Source organism: Pan troglodytes, chromosome 23, assembly GCF_028858775.2.
Source record: "Pan troglodytes isolate AG18354 chromosome 23, NHGRI_mPanTro3-v2.0_pri, whole genome shotgun sequence".
In the NCBI taxonomy this organism is placed as follows: domain Eukaryota; kingdom Metazoa; phylum Chordata; class Mammalia; order Primates; family Hominidae; genus Pan; species Pan troglodytes.
In genome coordinates, this window is record NC_086016.1 from 20,597,904 (window position 1) to 20,624,079 (window position 26,176).

Consider the following 26,176-nt stretch of genomic DNA (forward strand, 5'->3'; position numbering starts at 1 on the left):
CCCTGCCTTTAATGTGCTATATTATCAAAGAATGGTTAGAAAGGAACATTTTTGCCTGAATGTAAGTAATTTAAATAAAACCCAACTCACCACTCCTCAGTATCTCCTAACAATAAACTCACTTTACAGCACAGGAGGCTGGGGAGACCGACTACGGAAGGCACTGACGGCATCCAGGGCCAGCTCATGGCCCTCTCAGTATCTCAGCACACCTAAATGATATCGGACAACGAGGTAGCCAACCCTGGCTCCACTCGAGAGCAGGGACTTGCTCAGCTGTGACACAGAGGAAACGCAGCTGGGGCTCCCAATTCCTCTGCTGGGTTTTCTCTTAGAAAGCGCGTGCCATCACCTGCCCTATTCTGTACTACTTAGGATAAGCAGTTTTCCAGGAGATCCTGCCAAGGTTTTAGTGAAAATTTCCAAAAACATTAATTTAAATGTAGAGAAAACACTAAGAAAATGTCCAGGAATACCTTCATCCAGGATTTAAAACAAACACAAACTCATAGTTCCAGACTATTTTCCTGGATAACATTCTCCTATTTAATGTAAAAGGCTCTACACCCCAACTCTCAGGCCTGACATACTCAGAATTCTCTCTCCCAAGGTCACAAGGAAACATGCTAGAAAAAAGTCAACTTGAGACAAATGTGACAACAGCAAACCCAAGAGCGCGGGTACCCTTGGGTGAGCCACCTACCACACAGCTTCAGCGAGTTTCAAACCAAATCAACAGTCTCCCTTTTAACTTTCTCAAATCCCCAGGAGTTACACAAATCATGCAATCAATCAGCACTGCCTGTTCAATGTTTTCCCAGAGCTACTACTCGAATGAGCAGAGATTTCCTGCCCTCATGAGCTAGGAGTCCAGAGCACAGGCCTGAACCCTGGCTGGCTCAGGAGGAGGGGTAGGAAGGCCTGGAGAGACAGCACCCATCCTGGCCCTGGCAGTTCCTTTACCTGTTTCCACCGGGGGGTGGGGGCAGGGCGAACCTGCCCAGGCAGGCAGCAGGACGGCTGGCTGGCCCCACGCTCTTGTGTCAGCTGGGACACACAGGCCAAGTGTGGGTGGGGACAGGACATGGAGACAAAACAAAATAAAAATACATTAAGGTGGGAGAAGAACAGAAAGAACTCACAGGCGACAGCCCCATATCTGTGAACTGTGGGGAAGACGGGGATTCATTCTTAGAAAGTTACACTTCTAAAGCAAAGCTAACAGCCTCCCCCAAACCAAAAGCAAATGCAAAAGAACAGAAAAAGGAAAACAGAAGCTGTAATACGCATCATCTCTTTTCCAAGCTAAATGTTCCCTGAGTCTAAGCCACTAATTCTGATTTGGAAAACTACTATGCCCATCCAACATGAGGAAAGCAGCCTTCTCTCAGAGGCAACCTTCCTCTAACGGACAGCATTGCAGCCTTCCCAAGGTAGGGGCGCCTGGGGCTGCCAGAGCCTCCAGACAACCACAACTGTTTATCAATGAATATCACCACCTTTTCTGTGAGCCATAGCATGAAAAGACTGGCGTGCAAAGACTAGATGTGGGAGGTAGTTAATTATGGCCAGACTCCAAGCAAAGCTGCTCCCACCCATCTGGTCCATAGGAAGAATGGCTGATGGGCATGGAAAAGACGGAGAGAGAGAAGAGAAATTCAGAGAAGCAGCCCTGCCCTCCGGCTGCTCTCTCCAGTTATCATTGAGATTTATGAGACACTTTCAGTGCGAATCTTCAAAATCCCAGCCCCGCCTCTTGTAAGAAGTCAGAGTGACTTTTAGACAAGCAAGGGGAGAGACACGCCCTAACCAAGACACCCCAAGCCACAAGCTGCTGCCATGCACTCGCATGCATGGCATGTGGGAGTGCTGCTTAGCGCTCAATGCTCATATTCCTAGGAAAATATCCCGGGAAACAGCTGCAACACACAAAAGAAGCTTTATCATAAGAACGTTTATCCAAAGATGAGAAACAACTTGAACATCCAACACTAGAGCAACAGCTAAGAGAAGCCTGATGCCCATACATTCCAGAAGGTGCTTGTAAAGAGTCAGGAACAACATGGGAATGCCTACGGTTAAATGAAAAAAGGAGAATCGAAAAGTATATGTTAAGAATGACCTCATCTACAAAAACAAGAATACACTGAAAAAAACACCAGAAAGAAGGGCAGGAAAATATTAATTAATAGAATTACAGATGGCTTAATTACCTTTACTGTACTTTTCAGCATTTTCCTCAGTAAGTGTGTACTTCTCTAGAATTTAAATATGTCTGCAAACGTGTACAGATGTACAGGTATATGAATACAGATTTTTTTAGATCCCTCTGCTGATTCTTGTCAGTGGACACCTCAGGCCTGAACACTGAGGACGGAGCAACCCTCAGAGCCTGAAGCAAGCATATACAGGGCTCTTCTTTGCTGCAGTCAGGCGAGGGAAAGCCAGATGCCAGCCCACGAATGCCGGGGTCTGTGACACAGCCCATCTCAATGGATGGAAAAGATCCCCCCTTCTTGTGTGATCTGACCAAATCGGTGTGGGCAGGGCACGGGTTGGGCTTACCTGTCTCCGTATGCCGATGGACTGTGCGGGCGCATTCTCTTCAAATTTGGCCAGCAGCTGGGTCGCCATGTACTTCACTTTGTTTTGGTTCCCAACGGCAACGTCCATCCTCCTGTCTGTCAGAGTGCTCACCAGGGTCGGTCTTTCTCCTCTGTGGCCCCGAGGAGCTTCCTCCTGGTCAATGCCAACCCCAAAGAACCCGGCGCTGTGACAGGAGGCTCCCCCCATGCCCCTCCCTCACAGAAGTGCACTCAGGACCTGGCATGGGGGCTGGTGGACTGGCTCAGCTCTCAAGGTTCCCGTGTCCACACGGAGACAGCAAGCCTGGAGGTAGGCCCGTATAAAGAGTACTGGGACCTGTGCTGGTACTGCCACATTCCAGGAAGCCACTGCCCTCGAACACATGTGTGATCCAAAGAGACAAGGAGGCCCTGGTGCACATGTGTGCATCCCTGGTGTGCTCTGGAAAATTAAACAAAGGCAAACATCCACAGAAAAAACCAGAGAGGCCAGGCATGGTGGCTCACACCTGTAATCCCAGGACTTTGGGAGGCCAAGATGGGTGGATCACTTGAGGCCAGGAGTTTGAGACCAGCCTGGACAACACGGTAAAACCCCATCTCTACTAAAAAATTAGAACAATTTGGCCGGGTGTGGTAGCTCATGCCTATAATCCCAGCACTTTGGGAGGCCAAGGTGGGCGGATCACTTGAGGTCAGGAGTTCGAGACCAGCCTGGCCAGCATGGTGAAAATCCGTCTCTACTAAAAATACAAAAATTAGCAGGACATGGTGATGCACACCTGTAATCCCAGCTACTTGGGAGGCTGAGGCATGAGAATCGCTTGAACCCTGGAGGTGCAGGTTGCAGTGAGCCGAGATTGCACTACTGCACTCCAGCCTGGGTAACAGAGCCAGACTCTGTCTCAAAAAAAAAAAAAAAAAATTACAAAAATTAGCTGGGTGTGGTGGCACATGCCTGTAATCCCAGCTACTTGGGAGGCTGAGGCAGGAGAATTGCTTGAACCCAAATCCAGGAAGTGGAGGTTGCAGTGAGCCCAGATCGCGCCACTATACTCCAGCCTGGGCAATGGAGCAAGACTCTTGTCTCAAAAAAAAAAAAAAAGAAAAGAAAAGAAAAAAAAGAAAAGAAAAAGCCCAACAGAAATTCTCATAAAGGATGAATATGAAAAGACCTAGCAATACCAATGTGGAAATGAAGAATTTTAACCAAAAGGGGCGATTCCACATGACCATTCTAGCAATTCCCCAAGTGAATCTCACCTCCTCTGATTGACTGGTCTTTCTCCTCTTCCCAGCACCATCCAAGTCCTTTTCCTTTTTATCCTGTACCAAGGGAGGAGGGAAACTGCATTATTCTAGCCATACATACCTTGCCATTAGCTTTGCAGCCAATCAAGAGACTCCTCCACATACCTTGGGAGAACGCTTCCGAGAGATGGTCTGGCCAAGTTTGCTTAGGAAGGAGATAGGGGATCTGGTGCTGGCTATCAGGACTGCTTTCTCTTCGGCATTTAGGTCTAAGGTATCTGGGAATAGAAACCAGTGATGTTCAAGCACAGCCCTTGAGGGCGCCGCAAAATCCTGACCAAAACTACTCTCCCTCGTGGATGGTTCGCAGAGCCTCAGAAGGCTCTAAAGGTTCACCAGCTTCATGACAAGCATGTGGTCTCAGTAGGAAATGCCACGGAGGAAATGCATACTTGGGTATGGACATTGAGCCTTCTTTTGTTCATCCACATAAACAAAAATGACTCTTCTTCCCAATCTACTACAGTTACCAAAACCTGCACTTTTGCTTTTCAAAAGTTGGAAGCTGGCTGTGATTGTTAGTTACAGCAGAATGCTGAAGGCTCGTTTTTGTGACAAAAATTTCAGGACAGAGAGAGAGGGAGGGAGAGAGAAAAGCAGAGAGGCGATGAACTCAGGGTTCCTGGTTTTAGTGTATGCAGATGCCACACTCTGAGCTGCACACAGATGGGGGTGGCACTGAATGGGTACGTCGATGTTAGAGCTGTGGCTTTCTGTTGTAAGAACGGCATGGCTAACCAGGAAAAGCCACAGATCCTTACAAGAATATATGGGCTGGAAAGCACTGGAGGGTGGTAACACAAGCTTTTTGGATTTCAATGTTTCATTAGTAACAACAGCAATTTTTAAAATAGTCATTAATTCATAGTAAATCACTAACATTTATTAAGTACTTCCACTGGCCAAACATCCTTCTTGGCACATCACAATGTAATTATACATATTATCCCCATTTTACACCCGTTACCCCATTTTACAAGATAGGTTGACGGAAAGTGAGACACAGGAAAACTGAATAACTTGCCTAAGGCCAAGTGGAAGCCTGGGATACTGTAAATCCAGGTCAGACCTCACAGCCAACACTCTAGCCTCAACCTACACTTACTCTAAGGGACAATTAATGACAACAGGAATATTTTTTGTAGCACTATGAGAGCCTGAGGCAGCAAGCTGAGAGCCAAGCGAAGATTTTTGGGAAGTGCTGACAAGTAGGAGTAGAAAGAAGCCAGAGAATGCACAGTGACAGGAGAAAGAAGGGGAACAAGACACAGAGGAGACAAGATAATTCCATGAAAAGGGACATCGTTCTCCGGTGCTCAACAATGCAGAAAAGCAAGTGCATGAGAGATGGGAACTGAGAAAAGAGTATGAGGTGGGAATCCTCCTCACTGGGGAACAGCTGCAGTAGCGCGGTATGAAGAGAAGCCGGATTATAACCCGTTACAAAGTTTGGGCCGTGCAGAAGCAGAGGCCACAAGCACAAACCACTTCTTCATAAAGGCTGGCTCTGAGAGCACGAGCACTAGAAGGTGGTGGTCACGGAAAAAGACGGCACAGGAACGATTTCTGCATTTTTATAAATGCAGTGAGAAAGAAAGGAGGGGTTGAGAACACACTACTAGAGAAGGGAGAAATAATGAAGCAAAGCTCCAGAGATTTCCCTGACAGCTAACTGGTAAAAACACAGAGTAACTTTGTGTTTGGTGGCACTGCTGCGGGACAGTCGGAAGGAAGAACAGCCGGGCCACAGCACAGCAGCAGGGGGCCGCAAAGCAGCTCCTCCCAGGCCTTACCGCTAGAGGGGAGGGAGTCCTTAAACATCTCGTAGAACTGAGTCAGGTACATCACCATGGACAGCTTATCAGGCTCCCCCACGGAGGCCATTTCTTTGCCTGTCATGATGGGAGAAATGCCCAATTCCTTCTCAGCAATGTCAAAGGCCAGTTGGTTATTCTTCTCCACATTTTGCTCATCCAAAGAATCAAAATCTCTGAGAAACAGGACAAGGAAAACATATCAAGATAGGTTGACTGTCCTTAAACAGAAATGCAGTATCCTGGAGTCATCGTCCTTTCTCCGTTTTCAGCTAAAATCCAGGGTGCTGTGCATCGCTGACATCTGAGAGCAAACCTGTCTTATCTCACCTCGTTCTTTTTCTTTTTACTGAGGAAAAGCAAAGCAACCTCAGGAAGTGATTAAAGGTCTACCCACCAAAGAAAAAAAAAGGGAGAAAGTCAAAAAACGACTCTCATTTTTCTAGTAACACAAATTTACTACTAAAATGTGAGCTCGAGAATAGGGACTGGCTGGGCACAGTGGTTCACACCTGTGATCCCAACACTTTGGAAGGGTAAGGCAGGAGAATTGCTTGAGCCCAGGAGTTCAATTTAAATTAAAAATTTAATTCAAATTAAAAATTAGCTAGGCATGGCGGCATATGCCTACAGTCCTAGCTACTTGGGAGGCTGAGGCAGGAGAATCACTTGAGCCCGCAAGTTCAAGGTTGCAATGAGCTATGACTGTGCCACTGCCCTCTATCCTGGGAAATAGGGCGGGACCTGTCTCTAAAAATAAAAATAAAAAATAATAGGAACTATCTTTAATATATCTTGATCCTTGTGTATGGCCCATCCACATTAAACTAATGTCAAAACATGATACATCTCCCACTTGGATCAGATTGCTCCTACAGGCCTGGGACTATCACCCACCATGGCCCTTAGACCTGACAAGCTGTTAAGGTACTAAATCAGCTCTGATCAATCTTAGCCTTCTCCTGGAGGGGAAATTCCAAAATCCTCCTCAAAAAATTTTTCCATTGCTAAGTTTCCTACTTAGATTAATGGCCATTTCCTACTGGGTTTAAGCCTCTTGCTTTTCAGAAGACTGATCGCATTCTTCTTTACATGACTTCAGGTTAACCCAGCAGCCCTTAATTCTGTGTTAATCTAGGATCCCACAGCATTTTCCATTTTCTCAAACTCCTCCTCACCGTAGGTTCAGCCTCTGAAACTATGACCTCACTGCTGCTGAACAGTGCCGCGCTGTCCCTGTGCTGCTTTGCCTTCCTAGAAGACGGTCCCCTAACCTTCTCCAGGCGCCCCTCCACCCCCACCTGCTAGGCTCCCTCAACCACTTCTGCCTGTTCCCTTTGGAACAGAGCTGACTCACCTGCCCATCCTCTGCCACTGATCACAGTCTTTCCCAAGCTGCTCTTCCTTGCCCCACCCCCTTTCTTTGGCAGGAGTGAATAAGCCCTATTTTTACTTACTTGCTATCAACTTCTGGGTGAGCTAAGTGACAGGAGCACCAGAGGTCACTTACCTCCATCCAAGCACACCAGAAATCCCCATTTGTAATCCACACTGCACAAGGCTATTTTTACCAGCTCTTGCCTCGTCAGTTTATAACCATCATATAAACAGCAACTATATCTTGTAGGATTCCTTAAGCAATCATTAAACAAAACAAACAGAAATTGGCCCCTTAAGTGGACCTAATGATGAAAAGGACAGGAAACCAAAATAATGCAACATGCTCTGCTTCTGAATCCTTCTGTTTGGCTTCCGTGGTAACAAATGCCGATGGGGGAACCTGGGTGTGCTGGTCCCCGCAGCTGACCCGGGGTCACCCTAGAACTCTGATTCTGTAGACAGGTGAGTGGAGAATGGCCAAAGGAGATGTCACTGGGATAGGTGGGTAGGACAACAGAGTATGTCTGTAAAAAACGCAGTCTTTAACACAGAGAAAATACCAATGAACCATCATAAATTGGTCAACTGTTCATGATGTTTTGCTTTGTTAGTAGTGACACATTTGCCTTGAGCTGGCCAAATGTTCTAGCCAAGTTTCCCTTGTGACCCACAGAATTTGAGAGATAGCTGGCCGAAATGAAGAGTTCAACCAGGGCCAATAAACGGTTTTCCTTTGTGGGAAGCTAACAGGCCCAGGTGGGTGTCAAAACCAGTTTTTAACTTATGAGTGTTGTGATTTTTAAAACTCAGCTACAGGAGCACAAAAAAAAAATTGGAAAAAAACAAAAATAAAAATCATTCCTGGGTTGAGCTATATAATACATAACATACAGAGTTTCAAATATAGTGAAATCAAAATCACTGCCTTCTAGAGAAAGTATCTTACTATGTACCTCATTCTAGGAAAAAGGACAAAATGTTACTTGATAGCAGAGTGGTCTGAGATCCTTGAGGAGTATAAAAAAACACAAAGTTTGATCACAACTTACATCAGGTCAGGGCGGTATCTATGGATAATTGCACAAAGGGCCAAGCCACTTTTCCAGGACATGGTGAGATCTGTCACGTTTACCCCTGCATAGCCATCTGTCTGCCTCTGGCACCAACCCAGCAGTTTGCTTGAACGAGCTACAGACTCTAAAACAACAAAACACATTATTATTGGAGGTGTGGTCACCTGGTAATGCTGACAGAGAATCCTCTTTGCAGGACACATGTCCACTTTGAAAAATTACTGAGGGTAGGGACGAAACAGTCAACACTAGTTTCCATGCAAAGAAAACAGTGAGGAATAAGGTTATGCAAATGGTATCATGACAGTGAATTCTAAGAAAAGAAACTACTAGTTTATCCAGACTCTAAGGTCAACGTCCACCCCCCAGTACCCTGAGGGACCACAGCCTGACAGCCACAACCTGCTGTCCCCATGGCACTGAGGTGGAGGAACGCCACCTACTGTGTGGCCAGCCTGGCTTACAGCAGCTCTGAGTTCCCGGACAGTCGCTGGCACCTAGCTGAGGAAGCCTACCCCCTCCAAAGTAACACTGGGAAGAGGAGAGGAGAAAAGGCTCCATTCTATAGGGTGGCACGTTCAACCCAAAGCACCCAGGCCTTGCCCTTGCACTTCCAAGGCACTGCATAACTTGCCAAGAGAAGAAGCCCTGCAGGGCTCCGCTGACAACGCTGGGGCCCCAGACCAGACAGTCCCCGAACAGAGCTTGGCACCTTGTACTATGAATTCTCAACCCTGAGAAACTGAATAGGCAAACACATGTGCTGGGATGCTTTTTACAGTTCATTGAAACGTCTTCTAAAACCTGAACAGCCTCTTTAAAAATCCTATTATTAATCACATCAGAAGAGCTCTGATATCGGCCATTCAAGAGAATCTATGAACTATTTATATCCAAGAAAGTCTGTTCCCTTACCGAGGGCAACTGAAGTTTGTACTAAGTCATTTAGTAATTTGTGAACATAAGCTAAAAACCAAGTATCATGAAAATCCTGTTTCATTTAGGTTTTTCGCCATGAAAACGTATTCTGCGATAACACATAAAACCACCTTCTGGTGCCATCTCTTGGCTCAGAAATGAGCTTTTACTCAGATCTGTCTCCTATGTGTATATCCAACCATCCAATATGTAACAGGCAACTTCAATATTCCATGCTGTAAAATAAAAACAGTGAATAAAGATACACTCTCTGCTTTCAAAGAGAAGACGCTCCAGTGGAGAAAAATGCAAATGTTTCCAACTGCCTGCTGGTCCTCACATCCACCCTGGCATCCCAATGGCACGTCAAATTCACAATGTCCAAATGACTCAAACCTCTCAACCCTCTCAGCCCTCCCTCTGCCTTGCCTACGCTGATGTAGCACCATCTACAAACACCTACCTCTTGCCCCACAAGGCGATCAACTGCCCCTGCCCATCAACTTCACCTCTTTACCATTCTCTCTCACATAACCAACGATGGCAATGACCATCCACCACAGGCCCGGCACTCATGATCACAATGTGAGGTAGACACTGCTGCCCCCACTTCACAGACAAGGAAATCGAAGTTCAGAGCTATTCAATCACCTCTTCGAGGCCGCACAATTCACCAGCAGTAAAGCTTGGCCTGGGACCCAGTTGCACCTGGCCCAAAGTCTGAGGTCTCCTCCACTGCCTCCTCCCGTCTTCATCCCCAGCATCAGGCCCAGATCTGGGCCTCCACCACCTTCAGCCTGACTATGGCGAGGTCTTTCTACCTGGTCTCCCTGCCTCTAGTACTTCCCTCCTCCATCCCCTCTCATGTGTGGCTGACCAGGTGTGCTCATGTCATTCTCTTTCAAAAAAGTATTCAGGGCCTTCAATACATACAAAATCTGGAGTGGTCCTCACCTGTCACTGAATCCTGGCTATATTGCAGGACCCAGCCAAAGACTTTTTCCACAGAGTCTTCTCCCAAAACCTTAGCTCTCACACTCTCTCCCTCTCTCCCCTCTACCCAGCGTCTGTATCTGGTTTCTCTCTGTGCTCTCATAACACCTCAGGCCAAGGTAATTCTGTGTGGTGGAGACCCGTCTTGTGCATTGCAGGATGTTTAGCAGCATCCCTGGCTCCTGCCCACTCGAGGCCAGGAGTACCCACTCCCAATCATGACAATCAAAAATGTCCCCAGACAACTACCAAGTATCCCCCGGAGGGCAAAATCACCCTGGGTTAAGAGCCACTGTCTCAGACAGTACTTCAGCCACTGCCTCGGACCGCACCTTGTGGCTCAGGGAATAAGTACAGACTTCTCTGAAGGGGCTGCCTGCATTTTAAAAAGCCACCACCAGAACTCACCATTGCGAGTCAATTTGGGGGTGGTTCGGGAATTCACCAGGCTCTCCATTTCCAGGTGAATATCTTTTGTTTCGCCAGTATCATATAAATGGCGCACCTGGCAGAAATTTACAAAGTCAAACAGAAAGAAAATCAAATATCAAGTAACAAATTCCTACCTAAGAGCAGAATGGCTGAAAGGAAAGTCTGGGATAGAAGGCTGGGCAAAGTTCAGACAGAAGTTAGGATGATGACCTTTAAATCTTTTATGAAATAAGGTGGGGTTTGAGAAAAACAAACACATTTTAACTGTGGGACTTTGTGCTAGAAATCAGCTACACAGGGCCGGGTGCGGTGGCTCACACCTATAATCCCTATAGTTGGGGAGGCCGAGGCCAGCAGATGGCTTAAGGCTAGGAGTTTGAGACCAGTCTGGGAAACACAGGGAGGCCTCGTCTCTACAAAAAATTTAAAAATTAGCTGTAGTCCCAGCTACTTGGGAGGCTGAAGTGGGAGGATCCCTTGAGACCAGGAAGTCAAAGCTTCAGTGAGCTGAGATAGTGCCACCACACCCCAGAGAGCCTGGGCAACAAAGCAAGACTCTGTCTCAAAAAAAAAAAAAAAGAAAAAAGAAAAAAGAGAAAAAATTAGTTACTCGGTCATGGAGGTCCCTCTAAGAGTCTCGGTTGGACTACTAATAATGCTGCCTCTTAACAGAAGGCCTAAAGGTATAAACTTCAAGTAGAAGGTGAACAGAAAATTACACTAGGGGCCAGGCGCGGTGGGCAGATCACAAGGTCAGGAGTTCAAGACCAGCCTGACCAACACAGTGAAACCCCATCTCTACTAAAAATACAAAAATTAGCCAGGCGTGGAGGTGGGTGCCTGTAATCCCAGCTACTCGGGAGGCTGAGGCAGGAGAATCACTTGAACCCAGGAAGTGGAGGCTGCAGTGAGCCAAGATCGTGCCACCACACTCCAGCCTGGGTGACAGAGCGAGATTCCATCTCAAAAAAAAAAAAAAAAAAAAAAAAAAAACATTACACTAGAACAAATTCTTTCAAGTGAACAATCTCTTTTGTCCTCACAATAATCCTGTGAGTAGTCAGGGATTATTATTCCCATTTTTCAGGTAAAGAAATTGAGGTTCAGACAATGTAAGTCACACATGACCAGCAGCAACAACACAGGTGGAAGTTACCTCTCCTCACTAAGGGGCAAGTGCTCTTCCCTAAAGTAAGAATTTGAATTAGAAGACGTGGCATAAAGGCCTGGATTCCTATCACGTTTGATTTTCTCTAAGTCATTTAACAACTCTATGCCTTAGCTCTCAATCTGTTGATGGAAAATACTATCTATTTCTACCAATTCAGAGAGACATCTACCTGGATGACTAAATAAGTATCCTTGTATGTGTGGTATTAATAGGTGCACGCATCTCAACAGATCAGAATTCTCATCGGTCCTGCAGATGGGCCCAGATGTAAATACTGACAAGAAGGTCTTACCTGGCTTGGCCGGAGGAAGTTGACGTTGATATTGGGATACCGAGTGACAGGGTCAATACTGTACTGGCTGAAGTTCTTACTCACATTCTCAGGGGTGGTCTGAGGCAGTAACCTGTAAATACTTTCCCTGCAATAACACAACAATATACTCAGAGTTGGGACCAGCACCATGAACATCCCCCTCTCGTTTCATGATTGTTCTGACAGCGCAGCAAGTCACCTGACATGCCTGACAAATCCTCATCCTTGACCAGTCTTCTTGAGTCCTACGTCAGCCCCTGCTCCCCACACCCACCCGCAGTGATCCCACAGGAACCGACCGGGTAAGAGCCAAGGAGGGAGAGCAGGCACAAAACTGTGAGCGCCCACAGATGCTGCCTCCAACTCAAAAGGCCACACATTTACTCTTATTTTTTCAAGCATCCCAATATTTACTTCAATTTTAAAGAAAATCAACACAAAAAAGAATTATCACTATATTTAGTCAGAATACCTTAAATAAGAGACAAAATAAGATGATATCAACTCCCAATTTCATCTGGGAAATCTTGTCTCTCTAATTCTTCTGGTTAAGGCATTAGTTCTTTATCAGAAAGCAAATCACAGGATTTTTATTGCATTTGCAAAAATCTGCTTCAAAATATCCCATTTAGGGGTTTGAGAAACACTTATAAGCAGTTTGGCATTTTCCTCTGAATTCAAAGCTACTTTTAATTTCTTCTCTGTCAGTAAGAAATTTATCTTGGAAAGGAGTAAGAGAAGACTTAGTCTAGGAGACTCATCTTTAGGTTTCTATGATTTTATGAAATCCTATCTTGCCTTTCCTCTTTTCCATATGAAAACATCTTTAATTAAGAAGGCAGAGAAAGAAGAAGGAAGAACTTGTACTCTCCCTGAAGAGTAAACCACTCCTTCTTCCCAGTTTTCTCATGAAAGGAACCCCGGGTTACTTCCCATTACCTCTCTGCCAGCACTTCCAAAGGGCTCGTTCCTAGAGACCAGCTTCGGACCATCCAGGCAGAGTCCATAGCAGCTAGAAAGCCCCGGGCTATTCCTGTTCCCATTGGCCAGAAAGGCTGTAGATAAAGACATAAAACAAATAATTAAAAAATATCACACCTTTCAAAATGGGAAAAATAAACTAAGGAACAAAGAGTTTGCTGTCGACAGTAGTGTTTGGCAACTGTTTCAATAACAAATTGCTCTCCTTCCCAGATTGGCAAGGAGCAAGTCAAAAAGGGGCAGAATTTCCACTCATACTTAATAGTCCTGGGCTCCCAGTGGCCTGTAGCCCTCCCCTACTTCCTGGTGTGACTCCTGCAGGGAGTTTACCTGTGCTGTACAACACTGCAGACGCTCATTCCAAGACCCAGGATGCCCAGATTCACTCCTAATTATTCCTGCCCCTACCACAGAGTGCTGCCATGCTTAGCACTCACCTCTAGGAGGCTGTCCCCGACCAGAGCCACTAGTAACTGGTGTCCGTTCTGCTCCCGCACCAAGGCGGCGTTCTCGGAGGCATACATACAAGTGAAGTCAAACATGGCCACATCGGGCTGCCCATAGTGATTGATGGCAAAATCCAGAGACGGCAGCTGCTGCTGGGTAGAGAAGTCTGCCGCCTCCCTGGCATAGCTGAGCAGAGCTTCCTGGTCCACGTTTTCTCGGGAAAGCAGGAGCTCTGTGTCGGCGTAGTCCTATCTCCAGAGAAAGAGGAGGGTAGGGATGGAGAAGCTCTGGCACTCGGCCAGAACCATGTTACACAACCCAGGGCCACAGCTTCTTCTTCCCCCTAAAGTGACTCCACATTCCAAAACCAAAACTTTTATACCATTAAAATGGGTGGGGGGAAAGGCAGCCAGGCACAATGGCCCACACCTGTAATCCCAGCACTTTGGGAGGCTGAGGCGGGCAGATCACTTGAGGACGTGACTTCGAGACCAGCCTGGTCAACATGATGAAACCCCATCTGTACTAAAAATACAAAAATCAGCCAGGCATGGTGGTGTGTGCCGGTAACCGCAGCTACTCGGGAAGCTGAGGCAGGAGAACTGCTTGAGCCCAGGAAGCGGAGGTTGCAGTGAGCTGAGACAGCACCACTGCACTCCAGCCTAGGTGACAGAGTGAGACTCCAACTCAAAAAAAAAAAAAAAAAAAAAAAAAAAAAAGAGGGGTTTGGGGGGTGGATTATTCCCGAGAGAACATAGACCTTGCTGCCTAAACACACAGTCATGGCTTTTCCATTTGCTTGGAACAATGACTACTTCTTTGATCTTATCCAATCTGCCTCAGGGTTGTTCTGAGTATCACATACCTGACAGTACTTTGTGAACTGAAAGGACATTTCATTATCTTCTGGGTAGTAAATGGCTTTTGTCAAACGGGACCACGTGAAACACTCAGCCTTGCATAACTCATGACACCCAAAGGAAGAACTCAAAAAAGCTTGAGTGCCAAAAAGACATGGAGGTGGGAGCAATGGTAGTCCAGGAGGCTGGGAAGGAATATGTTGAAAATGGAGCAGAGGTTTTCAAAATAGTAAGTAAGACTTGAAAGCCTCCACAGAAACCCACAAAGAAGAACAAACGACTGAAAAACTCCTTTTCTGTTTTGGAGGTTCCTGGCACACTGAGCCAAGTCTTTATTCTCTGAAAGTGGGGCCTACGGTTTCTAAGTGGCCGTGATGGTCCTTTCAGCCACCACTACAAGATGTTAAAGCCAAAACACAAACACTCAGGTTGGTCCTAGAAAGACTGTTTGCTCAATACTAAGTAGCCACATGGGTTTACTATTTAACAGCATACACCAAAGGCATGGCCCCTGCCCTCTTAAAAAAAAAAAAAAAACATGAAGGCAAAGTAAACCAGGTCTCTTGGCATTCTAGACTGCTCCTATCAAATTTTGACTGACAACCACAGTTCTGCCTGCGTGGCAGATTTAAATCTTCACCTTGTCCCAAGGCGTACGAACTGCTTCACTGGCTATTTCTTACTGACAGCAATGTAACCCTGATGTAGTCCCAGATAATTAGCAAGGTAATTTTAGAAAGCATCTAACCAGATACGTCTTGCTTATGCTTTTGGAAAAGTGGGCTGTATAAACAGCTTTGTCCTGGTTCTCCCTGAAAGCACACAGGATGGCTGTGCTGAGAAACACACGCAAGGTTCCTGGGTAGAAAGAGGGGGCTCTCTGCCACCGGCACATGCTCGTCAGCTCACTCCCCCCTCTGCTGTCATATAAGGTAGTACTGTAGCTCAGACTAAAGTGACTGCATTCACATCACCCTGCAAAGACAAAGGACTCCCTGAAATTCAGCTGTGAGTCTCTTGTGGGAACTGCACAGGCCTGAATCAGCACAACTGGTGTCTCTGCTTCTGTTTTTCTCATCGCATGGGGACAGTGATTCTCACGTTGAGACCAGTGAGACCAGGAAAGACTTTAAAAACTCTCCTTCAGGGACCATCCACACGGTGGTCTTCTGACTTCATATTTCAGGCCATCATCTCAGGGCACACCATGCAGTCACCTAGAAACAGGCTGAGCTGGACCTGGCTTTGATGGAGCTCAGACCTGTTCTGTGGTCATAAAGAGGCCTAAGTGTAGCCTGATCCTGTCAGTGCTGCCTGGACCTCTGAAAACTGTATCCGCAGTGACACCAGAATCCGCATCAGGCTCCCATAAACACCAATTATTGCTTCTTGGTCAAACTCCTTTCCCTCTATCACTCCCCCTCCCAAAAGATAACTCTTCAACCAACCAATCATCAGTCAGATATGGAAATCACAATAACCACAAACCAAATCACCTAAAATTAAACTGAGTATTTATGCATGAAATGCTGTCTGAAACCTGCTTTGCAAGAATCCAGTGGTGAAGAAGGAGTGCACAGAAATATTACTGACAGAACACTGGCCACGTGTTGAGAACTGTGAAAGCTGGACGGTAGGTACGTGAGGGTTCATTACACTATTCTCCCCCCGTTTTTATTTACATTTGAAATTAGCCATAGTTAAGAGTTGTTCACGCTAAACTGGAAAACATCAGGGGTTACCAGAAGATGCATTCAGTGCTCATTTTCATTCCCTTGCAGGAAAAACCCATCAGACAATTCTTTCTCTTGGTGATATTAACCACTTCAATAAGAAAGAGTTTTGAAGGAAATCCGTGGCTCACATGTAGTATCACTCCTTTGTCCAGCAAACTCTGCTTTTTGGCTGTCATAACGAAATAGTGTGTGTCATCTTTGTAGTAAACGATGTTCTCCAAGTCAATACCTGGGGCCAGAAGACAAACGTGTGCATGTAAGTTTGCTGAGATGAAGGTGAATCAGGGCAGGCTGAACGGTTACATACAGGCCTACAGAGACAAGGGCCTGAGGCTCCAGGCAGGGAAAGGTGTCTAAGCCCAGATTCTCACGTCCTGTATCATCAGTTCATGGAAATACAGGGAGTTTTGTTTCTCTGTATTCACTCAACACCCCAAACAATCCTAAAAACTATGACTGATAGTAAACAGAACTGTTTTTACGGGAATAAAAACAAAACAAGCAAAAAAAAAAAAAAGAGGCTAACCTCTAAAGAGGGCTTGGATTAGTTATCGGGTTAAGCCTCTTGGGACAGTCATCAAGGAAGCTGGAGGAATCTCCTAGATTCTTAAGAACAGGATAGACAACTTGACGCCTGGAAGCAGAGAGTGAACTACTGACTTTTTAATTAATCTAAAAAATAGATGTAATGGAAAGAAATAAAGTTCTAGAAAACAAGAGAATGAAGGCACATTTAGCAAAATATCTAAGTTGATCTATTCAAAACCTATCATACAACAATCTCATCGCTATCTGACACACAGTTTGCCTTCAAGCCTGAGCTGGAACTCAGGAAGAAGACTACATACTTAAAAGGCCTAAAGTCAGCTTCCCAAGCAAACCAGGGAGCCACCGGCCAGCAGCTACACCAAGCAGCATGCCTCAGCATCACAGCACAGGACAGGCATTGGGAAGAACTAGTGGAGGCAGAACGAATGCTTTACAACAAATAAACGAACAAACAAAACCTCAGGCTGGGTGTGGTGGCTCACGCTTGTAATCCCAGCACTTTGGGAGGCTGAGGCAGGTGGAGCCCAGGAGTTTGGGAGCAGCCCGGGCAACATGGCGAAACTCCGTCTCTACAAGTAATACGAAAAATTAGCCAGGCATGGTGGCGCTTGCCTGTAGTCCCAGCTACTCAGGAGGCTGAGATGGGAGGATCACTCGAGCCCAGGAGTTCGAGGCTGCAGTGAGCCGAGATCACGCCACTGAACTCCAGCCTGGGCAACAGAGCGAGACCTTGTCTCAAACAAAAAACAAAACCCAGAGCCGCCCAGTCACTGTGAGGAGGTTAAGAATACGAGAGGAGGAGACAAGTTCTGCAGGAAGCGTTGCGCTAGGAAGAAGGAACAGGAGTGAAAAGAGCAGGAGGGGCAGACAGTGCAGGAGGGACACCGACGGCCACTCACCCCACCAATCCCCCAAGAAAAAGCCACCAGGGACTATTTAAGTTTCTATCCTAGGGCTCCGGAGACATCAACACCAACCTGTGGCTTCCCTCAGTTCCTGGAAAAATTTTTGGTTGAATATAAAAGCCACACCACTGATCTCTTCCACTTTAGCTTCTGCTGTTGTATTTCGGTTGATAAAATTTGCCGTGATGGCGATGGCCAGTTTGCCACGGAATTCTTTCCGACGAAACCCTGGAGGGAAATAAATTTTCAGAGGTGATAATCATTGGCTAGAGAAGGAAGATCACTTCAGATAAAGTGGGGGTGCTGATAAAGACAACAGGGAAAGTCAGGGATGAGAACTGATGGGAAAGTTAGGGCAGCTCTTCTGCAGATGAAAATAAGGCATTTACCTACCCAAGAATATGAAAATCAGGAAAGAAGTCAAAGTCTCCATTAACAAACAATTTGAAATCTGACTGGCCAGAATATTACTCAGTACTAGGGATTCCTCTTTAAAAAAGGGATGCGTGGGGGGAGCACCTGCTTATTAATATGTAGATTAAGTCCTACAGGTGCCAGCCACTCAAGGTATGGCTGGTCTCCTAGTGCCTCAGCAAGAGTGCCCTGTAAGCAGCAGCCTGGGCCAGGTGAGGTGGTTCACGCCTGTAATCCCAACACCTTGGGAAAGGCGAGCAGAGTGCTTGAGCCAAGGAGTTTGAGACCAGCCTATGCAACATGGCAAAAACCCAATCTCTACAAAAAATACAAAAATTAGCTGGGTATGGTGGCACGCGCCTGTAGTCCCAGCTACTCAGGAGGCTGAGATGGCAGGCTCGCTTGAGACCAGGGAGATCGAGGCTGCAGTGAGCGTGATCATGATACTGCACTCCAGCCTGGGCAAAAGAACGAGACCCTGTCTCAAAAATAAAATAATTAAATAAAATAAAAGCAGCAGCCCGACTGCCAGCTGGCTAGAGGATGGTGGGGCCTGCCATTCCATCAGGGCAGGAAGCACACATTCAGGCTCTCAAAAGGGTGGACGCTGGTCACGCACAGTCTCGCCCCAGGGGTAGGATAGCATCAGCTTTCCCTCTGCTATGAGCCAGGCAGAGGAGCACAGACCAATACCTTCCAAGGTGTTCCTCCGACCATCCCCACCGATGATCACTTCAAATTCATACTCTGACACAGGATGAGTCTTGGGGTGCACCAGTGCCCGCCAGCCTATCCCTGTGGACCAAAACCAAATAAATGGGGGTCACCACCCAGACCACATTCACAGCCAGGACCATCTCTAGATACCCAGTCATGTGAACTGCACAAAACCCTGGGCCAAAAACACTATGTGTAGAAGCAGTGGAGACAGAGGCTGGGCACGGTGGCTCGTGCCTCTAATCCCAGCACTATGCGAGGCAGAGGCTGGCAGACTACTTGAGGCCAGGAGTTCGAGACCACCCTGGCCAGCATGGTGAAACCCTGTCTCTACTAAAATACAAAAATTAGCCAGGCATGGTGACACATGCCTATAATCCCAGCTACTCTGGAGACCTAGGCAGGAGAATTGCTCAGAGGTCACAGTGAGCCAAGATTGAGCTACTGCACTCCAGGCTAGGTGACAGAGTGAGACTCTCGTCTAACAAAGAAAAAGCAGTGGGGACAAACCACAGAAGGAAAGAAGCCTTGCAGAGGGCTCACGGGGCCCTTCCCACCACATGTGCGCCTGCGACATCTAAGGCTGCATCCAGGCCAAGTCCCCAAAGGCACAGGCTTTGGCTAGCTCTGGAAGCAGCCCTCAGGAGCCTTTGGTTTGCTCCCTCAATCTCATCTTCCTCACCCATCAACACCCTCTCACGCCTTCTTCACTCCTCCAGTATAACTTACGTTCATTCTCTTGGTCCTCAGGAGGCTGTATAAGTCCTTGGAATTCCACATTGACGTGGATTTCAATGCCTAGGATCAAGGCTACTTTCAAAAGTATTAGTTGGAGCTGACGGATACCTGGGAGAATACGGAGATGACGTTGATGGGAACACATGGAGAAGGGGGTACCCATCCGTGTCGCGGCTCAGGCTCCCACCCCGCCACCTACGCCCCCTTCATTCAGATTCCCAAAGCCTGCTGTAGCAGGAGACCTTCCAAAGCCACGCTCTGTAACTTCTTCCTTTCTTAAAGGCAAATATAACCCAGCGGAAGAGCTGTTCTAGAGCAACACACAGGACACTCCCACCTCTCGGGTTCAGTGTTTTAAACAACCAAAAGCTCGGAGACAACATGGGACTGTGGCCTACAGGAGGTTCCTTTCCATCTTCCCAATTTGGGGCTGCCATATTGGCAGCATCTCCAATCCTGCTAGGAGGCAGATGTGCACCCACAGGGTGCAGCCCACGGTCAGATGCAGAGCTGCCGCATGACCTCCCCGCCCACAGGTGTCTTTCAGCCCATTCCCTGGTTGATCATCACACATTCTTATAAGGCAAGGAAGGGAAATCGCAATCCAACTAGATCCTCCTACCATTCCCCCTCCTATTCCTGGTCTATAGCTGTGGAAACTGAGGCCAGAATGACTGACAATCTTGCTTATTTTCATAGTGAGACTGATTGATTTATTCGACGTCCATGAGCACCTGCAGGCACCAGGCATGGCAGCGACTTAAGGTGCAGAGATAAAGATCTAGGCCCTGGTAGAAGACCCTCTCAACCCTAAGATGAATCTTGCCACAATTAAGGCAGACAAATCCACTGAGTTAATGACCCTTGGTTCTCTCTTAAGACCAAACTTAACTGGAGCCTGTGACTAACGTGCCAGGAGCAATGCAAATCCTCCTCACGTCATCTTGGTTGTTCTCCCCAGTTTACCACAGCCACCACCCTTCTGAGTCCCATTCCCAAAGACTTGTTAAGCTCTGCGCTAGCACAGTATTTTCGCAGAGAACTGTGGGTCCCAAGATGCTTTACAAACTATAGCCAGCAGATGGGCAGAGTGCTTCCTCTGCCAGTGGAATGTGGTCACTGCCAGCCAGCGTCTGATAAATTGGCACAGCTGCTGCAAACAGCAAAAGGTTCCATGACTGACTGTGTTTACAGGACACATCTGGAGAAGCTCAGAACAAAGGCTCCTCGATGAAGCTTTCCTGAAAGCATTAATGATAATCAATAAAAAGCTTTCAGTTTCATAACGCACACTGCCTGTTCTGAATTGCTTTTCTGGCCACTTACAGTCAAACACCGCTGATTGCATTAACTTGTATTCATACCCGGTAGGATCTCAGAAAAGCAAAGGCCCGGGCTGAGCTTAGAGGTGACAAAAGAACAGCAAGAGCTTGCAGACCGCACAAGAACCACCTGACCAGAGGAATGCCGTTATCCCCTTGCCATTAACGGCCAGGCCAGGGCTCTGCGCCTCCTGCAAGTGTGGCTCCCCCCAGGACTGTGTCCCCACAGCACTTTGTTCTTACATTAGTAGAGAATGTATCAGGTCACAGCACAGACAGCTGCATGCCTGTGTACTTCTGCCACTGCAAGAAGGACCACCAGAGGGTCTGGGCCCAAACTGGTCATCGTTTCCCCAGTGCCTGCCCCAGTGCCCATCCCACAAACTGCAAGAGCTCAGGAAGAGTCCAAGACCTAACAGAAATCCTCAAGCCAAACCCCACATTTCACAGGTTATCAATACACTCACATTTAAGAGTCCTAAATTATAGAACCACCGCATAGCAGGTGTTTTTACTTCAAGATGAGTGCACTTACTACAAGAAAGACAGTAATGAGATTAGAAGAAATTGGGTGGCATATGAATTCCTCAGCTAATCTGCCTGTCTCTTTCTACTGAACAAGCGTGCAAGGGGTAGGGTGGAATCTTACAGGAAAGCTAGTTTTACTTACTGATATGGTCGATGGCTCCAGCACAGAACTTGCCATAGAACTTCTTGGCACCCAGACCTCGTAGATCATGTATGGTGAATGGCCAGAGATGCAAGACGTTGTTGCGGGAGAAGGCATCTCGTTTCTCAATAACAACCACCTTGGCCCCCAGTAAGGATAAGTCGATGGCTGTACGGAGACCACAGGGGCCAGCCCCAATGATGAGACACTGAAAAACACAGCTGCTTTCAGGGCAGGCGGCACTTCCAACAAACAATTCTCAAGAAGTCTCATGATTGTATGATCATCACTCCCTAAAGCCCCGAAATAGGGCTATTCTCCCCACTGCCAAGAAACCTTCACACCTACGTGGGTCACAGCAGAGCACCTGCCATGGCTTAAGAGAAGAGCTAGTGATCACCACCATGAATGGAGAAGACAGAACCATCAGTGCTAGACACAAGCTCGGCACCTGTTCACCTTGGACAGCCTGGAAGGCCCTTGATCTGCAGCATATTTAAGTGGCCATCATCTCAACAAACGATATGACAATCAAATACAATCTTACATCAACAGGAGAGGACCATTTCGAAGGTTTCTAGGTCAGGCAGATTTCTGTCCAAAGAGATACACAGTACTACATACACACTCCAGGCAATCTCAAGCCTCCTGGAATGAGTCTACCACACACATGATTCCCGGGAAGCAATTTTCAAGAGCCAAAGTTTTGTGTGCTGATAAGAGTTCCAAAATCCCCATTTCTAGACTGAACGTCCAGGAACATGATCTCGAAAATCCACACTCCAGAGAAGTACTGAGCAGGAGACTGGACACATATCTTAAGTAGTTTGCTCTGTGTGTGCGGAAGGAAAATGTGCAATGCTTTTGGCTTTGTTTTTGTTTTGTTCTTAGTGGAGTCCAGTACTCACTCATGAAAGTCATGCCTCAGTACTCACTCATGAAACTCATGCCTTTACAGTTCTTGAATTTTGCTGATGAATATCTACCCAAATGCAAATCCACTGGGGGTGGGGCTCTAGGTATCCCCTATTGCACAAATTAAAGCTCGTGAAAGAACATAACGTAGCCATGAAGTCATCTGCAAATTTGTGTCCCTGCTAGCTTGTTCCAAACTTCTCACACTAGGTGTTCTTCTAAGGAGGGAAGCAGGAAATGTACCTCTCCATATCCGCTTCCTCGCACCTACCCCGACAAAGGCAAGTGCATAACTCAGGTCTTTGCTTGGGCCTACCTGCTTCGTGGAAACCCCATTTCTCCACATGGTGAAGAAAGCAACAGAAATACTTTGGTTCACAAAGTCCTTGCTTATGAATCAAAACAGACTTTTGGAACATGGATGGGAAGAGGTTGGAAGCTTGTGGCAAATGCCAAGTTCGCAAACAGTATACCTTACCAGCTACTCAGTATGGAACTTTGGAAAGAGGACATGCCAAGAACCCCAAAGCCGTGTTCAGACAGGATACCAGCAGGGCTTGGCTATGTCCCTGCTAAGTGACCTGCATCCTCCGAACCACGTGAGGTTCAAAAGAGAGCTTCAGCAAAATAAAAGGTTCCCGTGCCACTTGACTTTGGTTGTTCTTAAATACTTGAAACTTTGAATGCTCAATATGTAAATACATGAAACATGCTTAAAACAGGGTCTGGGTCATGCAAGTCAAACAAAAAGAGGTTAGACATCCACAAAATTTCAACAGGGTTGAAGCCTGATTTCCTATGCTAGGTTGTGGCTAGACTTTGCCTGGTTCTCACTCAGCCTACCTCTAACTCAATCTTCCTCTTTGGCACCTGGATATGGTCGATGGCTCTGGCACACAACTTGCCATAGAACTTCTTGGCACCCAGACCTCATAGATCATGTATGGTGAATGGCCAGAGATGCAAGACGTTGTTGAGGGAGAAGGCATCTCGTCAGTGACCCCAGGGCCCAACAGGAGCAAAGCTTACCTTGGTGTTAGCGCACGCTTTTCCCTTTTTGTAGTCTTTGTGACTGCCCCGTTTGTCCAATTTTGCCCAGAGGGCTTTGGCTTTCCAGTAGTTAAGCTTGGACTTGAGCTTGTGATAGAAGGAGCGGTAGTCCTTTGGCTTCAGTTCCAGGTGGTCACAGAGCTCCTGGAACGCCTTGAGGGTTCCCTTGCAGGTGGTGGCCTGGACAAACCGGTCAAAGAGGACATGAGCTGGGTTCATGGTCTCATGCTTCCTCTCCTCCATGCTGCCTCACTCTCAGCACTCCCCAGAGGGGGAGGTGGGATGGCTGTGGGTCCACCTGACACTGTCACGTTAATCTGACAAAAAGAAAGAAAAAGATGGTTAGCATTTCTCTGTCCACAAACATTCTCCAGGAGACATACTCCTCTTCAAAGCAGAGTTCTAAAGTGTCGCAGTCACCCATCCGTAAGTGTGGACTGCACACCTGCAATACTCCAGGCACTACGAAACACTGGGGCTGGAAAGGTGAGCAGGATGGTTCTTGCTCTCAAGGATCTGACAGTCTAGGAGACGAGGCAAACACAGACACAGAATGTCTCAATGGACTGTACCAAGTGCCACTAGAGAGGGAGACACAAGGCGATCTCGGAAACAGAGAAAGAGGATCTAAGTCACTATTGGTGGTGGGGGGGGGGGGGTCCCCACTGAAGGCGAGCCTCTGAGAGGTGACAGCTGAGTCTCTCAGCATAAATGTTAGCCAGGCAGGGAAGAGGTGTAGGACATGGGAAAGTGACACAGACAGGCCTGAGTGACTCGTACAGATCAAAGAGGCAAGGATAACTCCCAGGTTTCCAGCTTAGGCCCCGGATTAAACGGAGACATCAGGCCAATGGATTAAAAACAGAAGCACTCCTTGGTGCCAGCGGAGCAGTGAGCCCCTTCCTCACCTGCACATGTGAGCTCCAAGTGGAGGTGCTTACCGGGCAGTCGGTACGAATGTGAAGTTCAGGGAGTGGCTGGGGACGCAGATCCAGATTTGGGAGTCGCTGGCACACGGGCAGTAGCTAAGCATACAAAAGCAGGAAGATCACAAAAGGAGAGTGCACAGGGCAGAAGAGCCGCAGGCTCTGGAAGAGATCCAGGAGGCCCCACCTTCAAGAGGCTGGGAGAGAAAGATGAGCCCTCTTAAAAGATGAGGAACAGTAGGGAGAGGTCTGAAGAGAACCAACCAGCAGCACCACAGAAGTCTAAGGAGCAGAAAGTTCGGGAGTGTCAAAGTTGGCAGGGATTAAAAGAACTGAAGAAGTCCTGCTATTGCATAAGGTACAGGGTTGGGAGACTTCACAGTCATTCCATTTTCACCCCGAATCGAATTGAACAGCAGTAAATGACGATATCTATGCCTTCCACCTATGGAAATGTCCGCACACCTACGTCCAGTGAGTCTGCTGGACAGAGGCTGGGAGGTGGGAGATGGCACCGCGTGTACTCCTGCACCCACCGGCTCCTGTGAGTCTGCAGAATCGTTTTTGCGTCACATCTGATGAAACCTCACCACTGGAACTGTATTGGAAGGTGGGAGGCAAAAGGACAAAGGACAAAACTAGTGAGTAGAGAGTGGGTCAGGGTGACAAGACGAGTGTGACCACAGGGCTGAGCCCACACAGCCAGACCCCAGCTGCACGACCCCGCTGCACAACTCTGGGTAAGCACTGTTGCACGAACCCTCAGTTTCCTTGTGTGTAAGACAAGGAGGTTAGACAGCACACCTAAGACTTTCTTTTTTTCTTTTTTTTGAGATGGAGTCTCGCTCTGTTGCCCAGGCTGGAATACAGTGGTGCGATCTCTGCTCACTGCAAGCTCCGCCTCCCGGGTTCACTCCATTCTCCTGCCTCAGCCTCCCAAGTAGCTGGGACTACAGGCACCCGCCACCACGCCCGGCTAATTTTTTATATTTTTAGTAGAGACGGGGTTTTATCGTGTTAGCCAGGATGGTCTCGATCTCCTGACCTCGTGATCTGCCCGCCTCGGCCTCCCAAAGTGCTGGGATTACAGGTGTGAGCCTGGCCAAGACTTTCACTTCTGAAGTTCTCCGAGGCTACTGCTGAGAAATCCACATGCCCACAGCACTTGCTCCTGGTGCTCTCATCACAACGGCCCAGCACAGGCACATCACCAATTCACCACGAGAGTGACCAACACAACTGGACTGGACTTTGCTTTAAAGATGTACCCTTGGGGTTGGGTGCAGACAGAGGAAGGGAGTGGTTGATGCACTATGTTCAGCAGGCATGTAGAAGCAAGAAACTGCCCACTATTCAGCTGCAGGTGCTGCTGAAACCAACTCTTGGAAGACAGGCACCATGTTCCAGAATGATACAGAAGAGGCCCTGAAGCTCTTACTTTGGGTAAGCACACTGAGCAGCAGTGTGAAGTAGAAATGATACAGAAGAGGCCCTGGAGCTCTTACTTTGGGTAAGCACACTGAGCAGCAGTGTGAAGTAGAAATGACATGCCACTTCTCTCCGCACCTCACCATGGTATCACAGGATTAAACCAAACCAAATGAGATGCATCTTAAGTTTCATGAGAGAAAGTTGTAACTAAATACAAGGAACTGCCCTCTCCGCCTTATATTTTCTATGTCAACAGACACAACACTCGTCACATAATGTGGAAGATACATTGCAGATGGAACACACTGGCTGGGCTTTTCGCCTCAAATATATCACGTACTCAACAAACCCTCCTGGCTCTAGATATTAAAAACTATACTGCTGGCCCAGTGCGGTGGCTCATGCCTGTAATCCCAGCACTTTGGGAGGCCGAGGTGGGTGAATCACTTGAGGTCAGGAGTTCAAGACCAGCCTGGCCAACATGATGAAACCCTATCTCTACCAAAAAATACAAAAATTAGCCAG

The 26,176-nt window shown here is 47.3% G+C and overlaps 1 protein-coding gene across 21 annotated transcripts in view; it reads right to left on the minus strand.

Annotated features, from left to right (window-relative positions):
• The window catches only part of MICAL3 (microtubule associated monooxygenase, calponin and LIM domain containing 3), a 236,512-nt gene that overhangs the window by 95,131 nt on the left and 115,205 nt on the right, over positions 1 to 26,176 (minus strand). For 11 of the 21 annotated variants that reach the window (XM_016939653.4, XM_016939663.4, XM_016939662.4 and 8 more), the window contains exons 2-17: positions 23,274 to 23,611; positions 21,330 to 21,537; positions 19,329 to 19,445; positions 18,576 to 18,677; positions 17,541 to 17,696; positions 16,143 to 16,243; positions 13,409 to 13,666; positions 12,930 to 13,045; positions 11,970 to 12,096; positions 10,483 to 10,579; positions 8,140 to 8,287; positions 5,690 to 5,886; positions 4,002 to 4,114; positions 3,849 to 3,911; positions 2,566 to 2,739; positions 964 to 1,047 (exon numbers count right to left, since the gene is read on the minus strand). In XM_016939653.4, the coding sequence (XP_016795142.2) occupies positions 964 to 1,047; positions 2,566 to 2,739; positions 3,849 to 3,911; positions 4,002 to 4,114; positions 5,690 to 5,886; positions 8,140 to 8,287; positions 10,483 to 10,579; positions 11,970 to 12,096; positions 12,930 to 13,045; positions 13,409 to 13,666; positions 16,143 to 16,243; positions 17,541 to 17,696; positions 18,576 to 18,677; positions 19,329 to 19,445; positions 21,330 to 21,537; positions 23,274 to 23,537 (2,325 nt within the window). In that variant the 5' untranslated portion in view covers positions 23,538 to 23,611. The remainder of the gene's footprint in view (positions 1 to 963; positions 1,048 to 2,565; positions 2,740 to 3,848; positions 3,912 to 4,001; positions 4,115 to 5,689; positions 5,887 to 8,139; positions 8,288 to 10,482; positions 10,580 to 11,969; positions 12,097 to 12,929; positions 13,046 to 13,408; positions 13,667 to 16,142; positions 16,244 to 17,540; positions 17,697 to 18,575; positions 18,678 to 19,328; positions 19,446 to 21,329; positions 21,538 to 23,273; positions 23,612 to 26,176) is intronic. The other 10 variants (XM_016939665.4, XM_063807714.1, XM_063807712.1 and 7 more) reach the window with 1 other exon arrangement.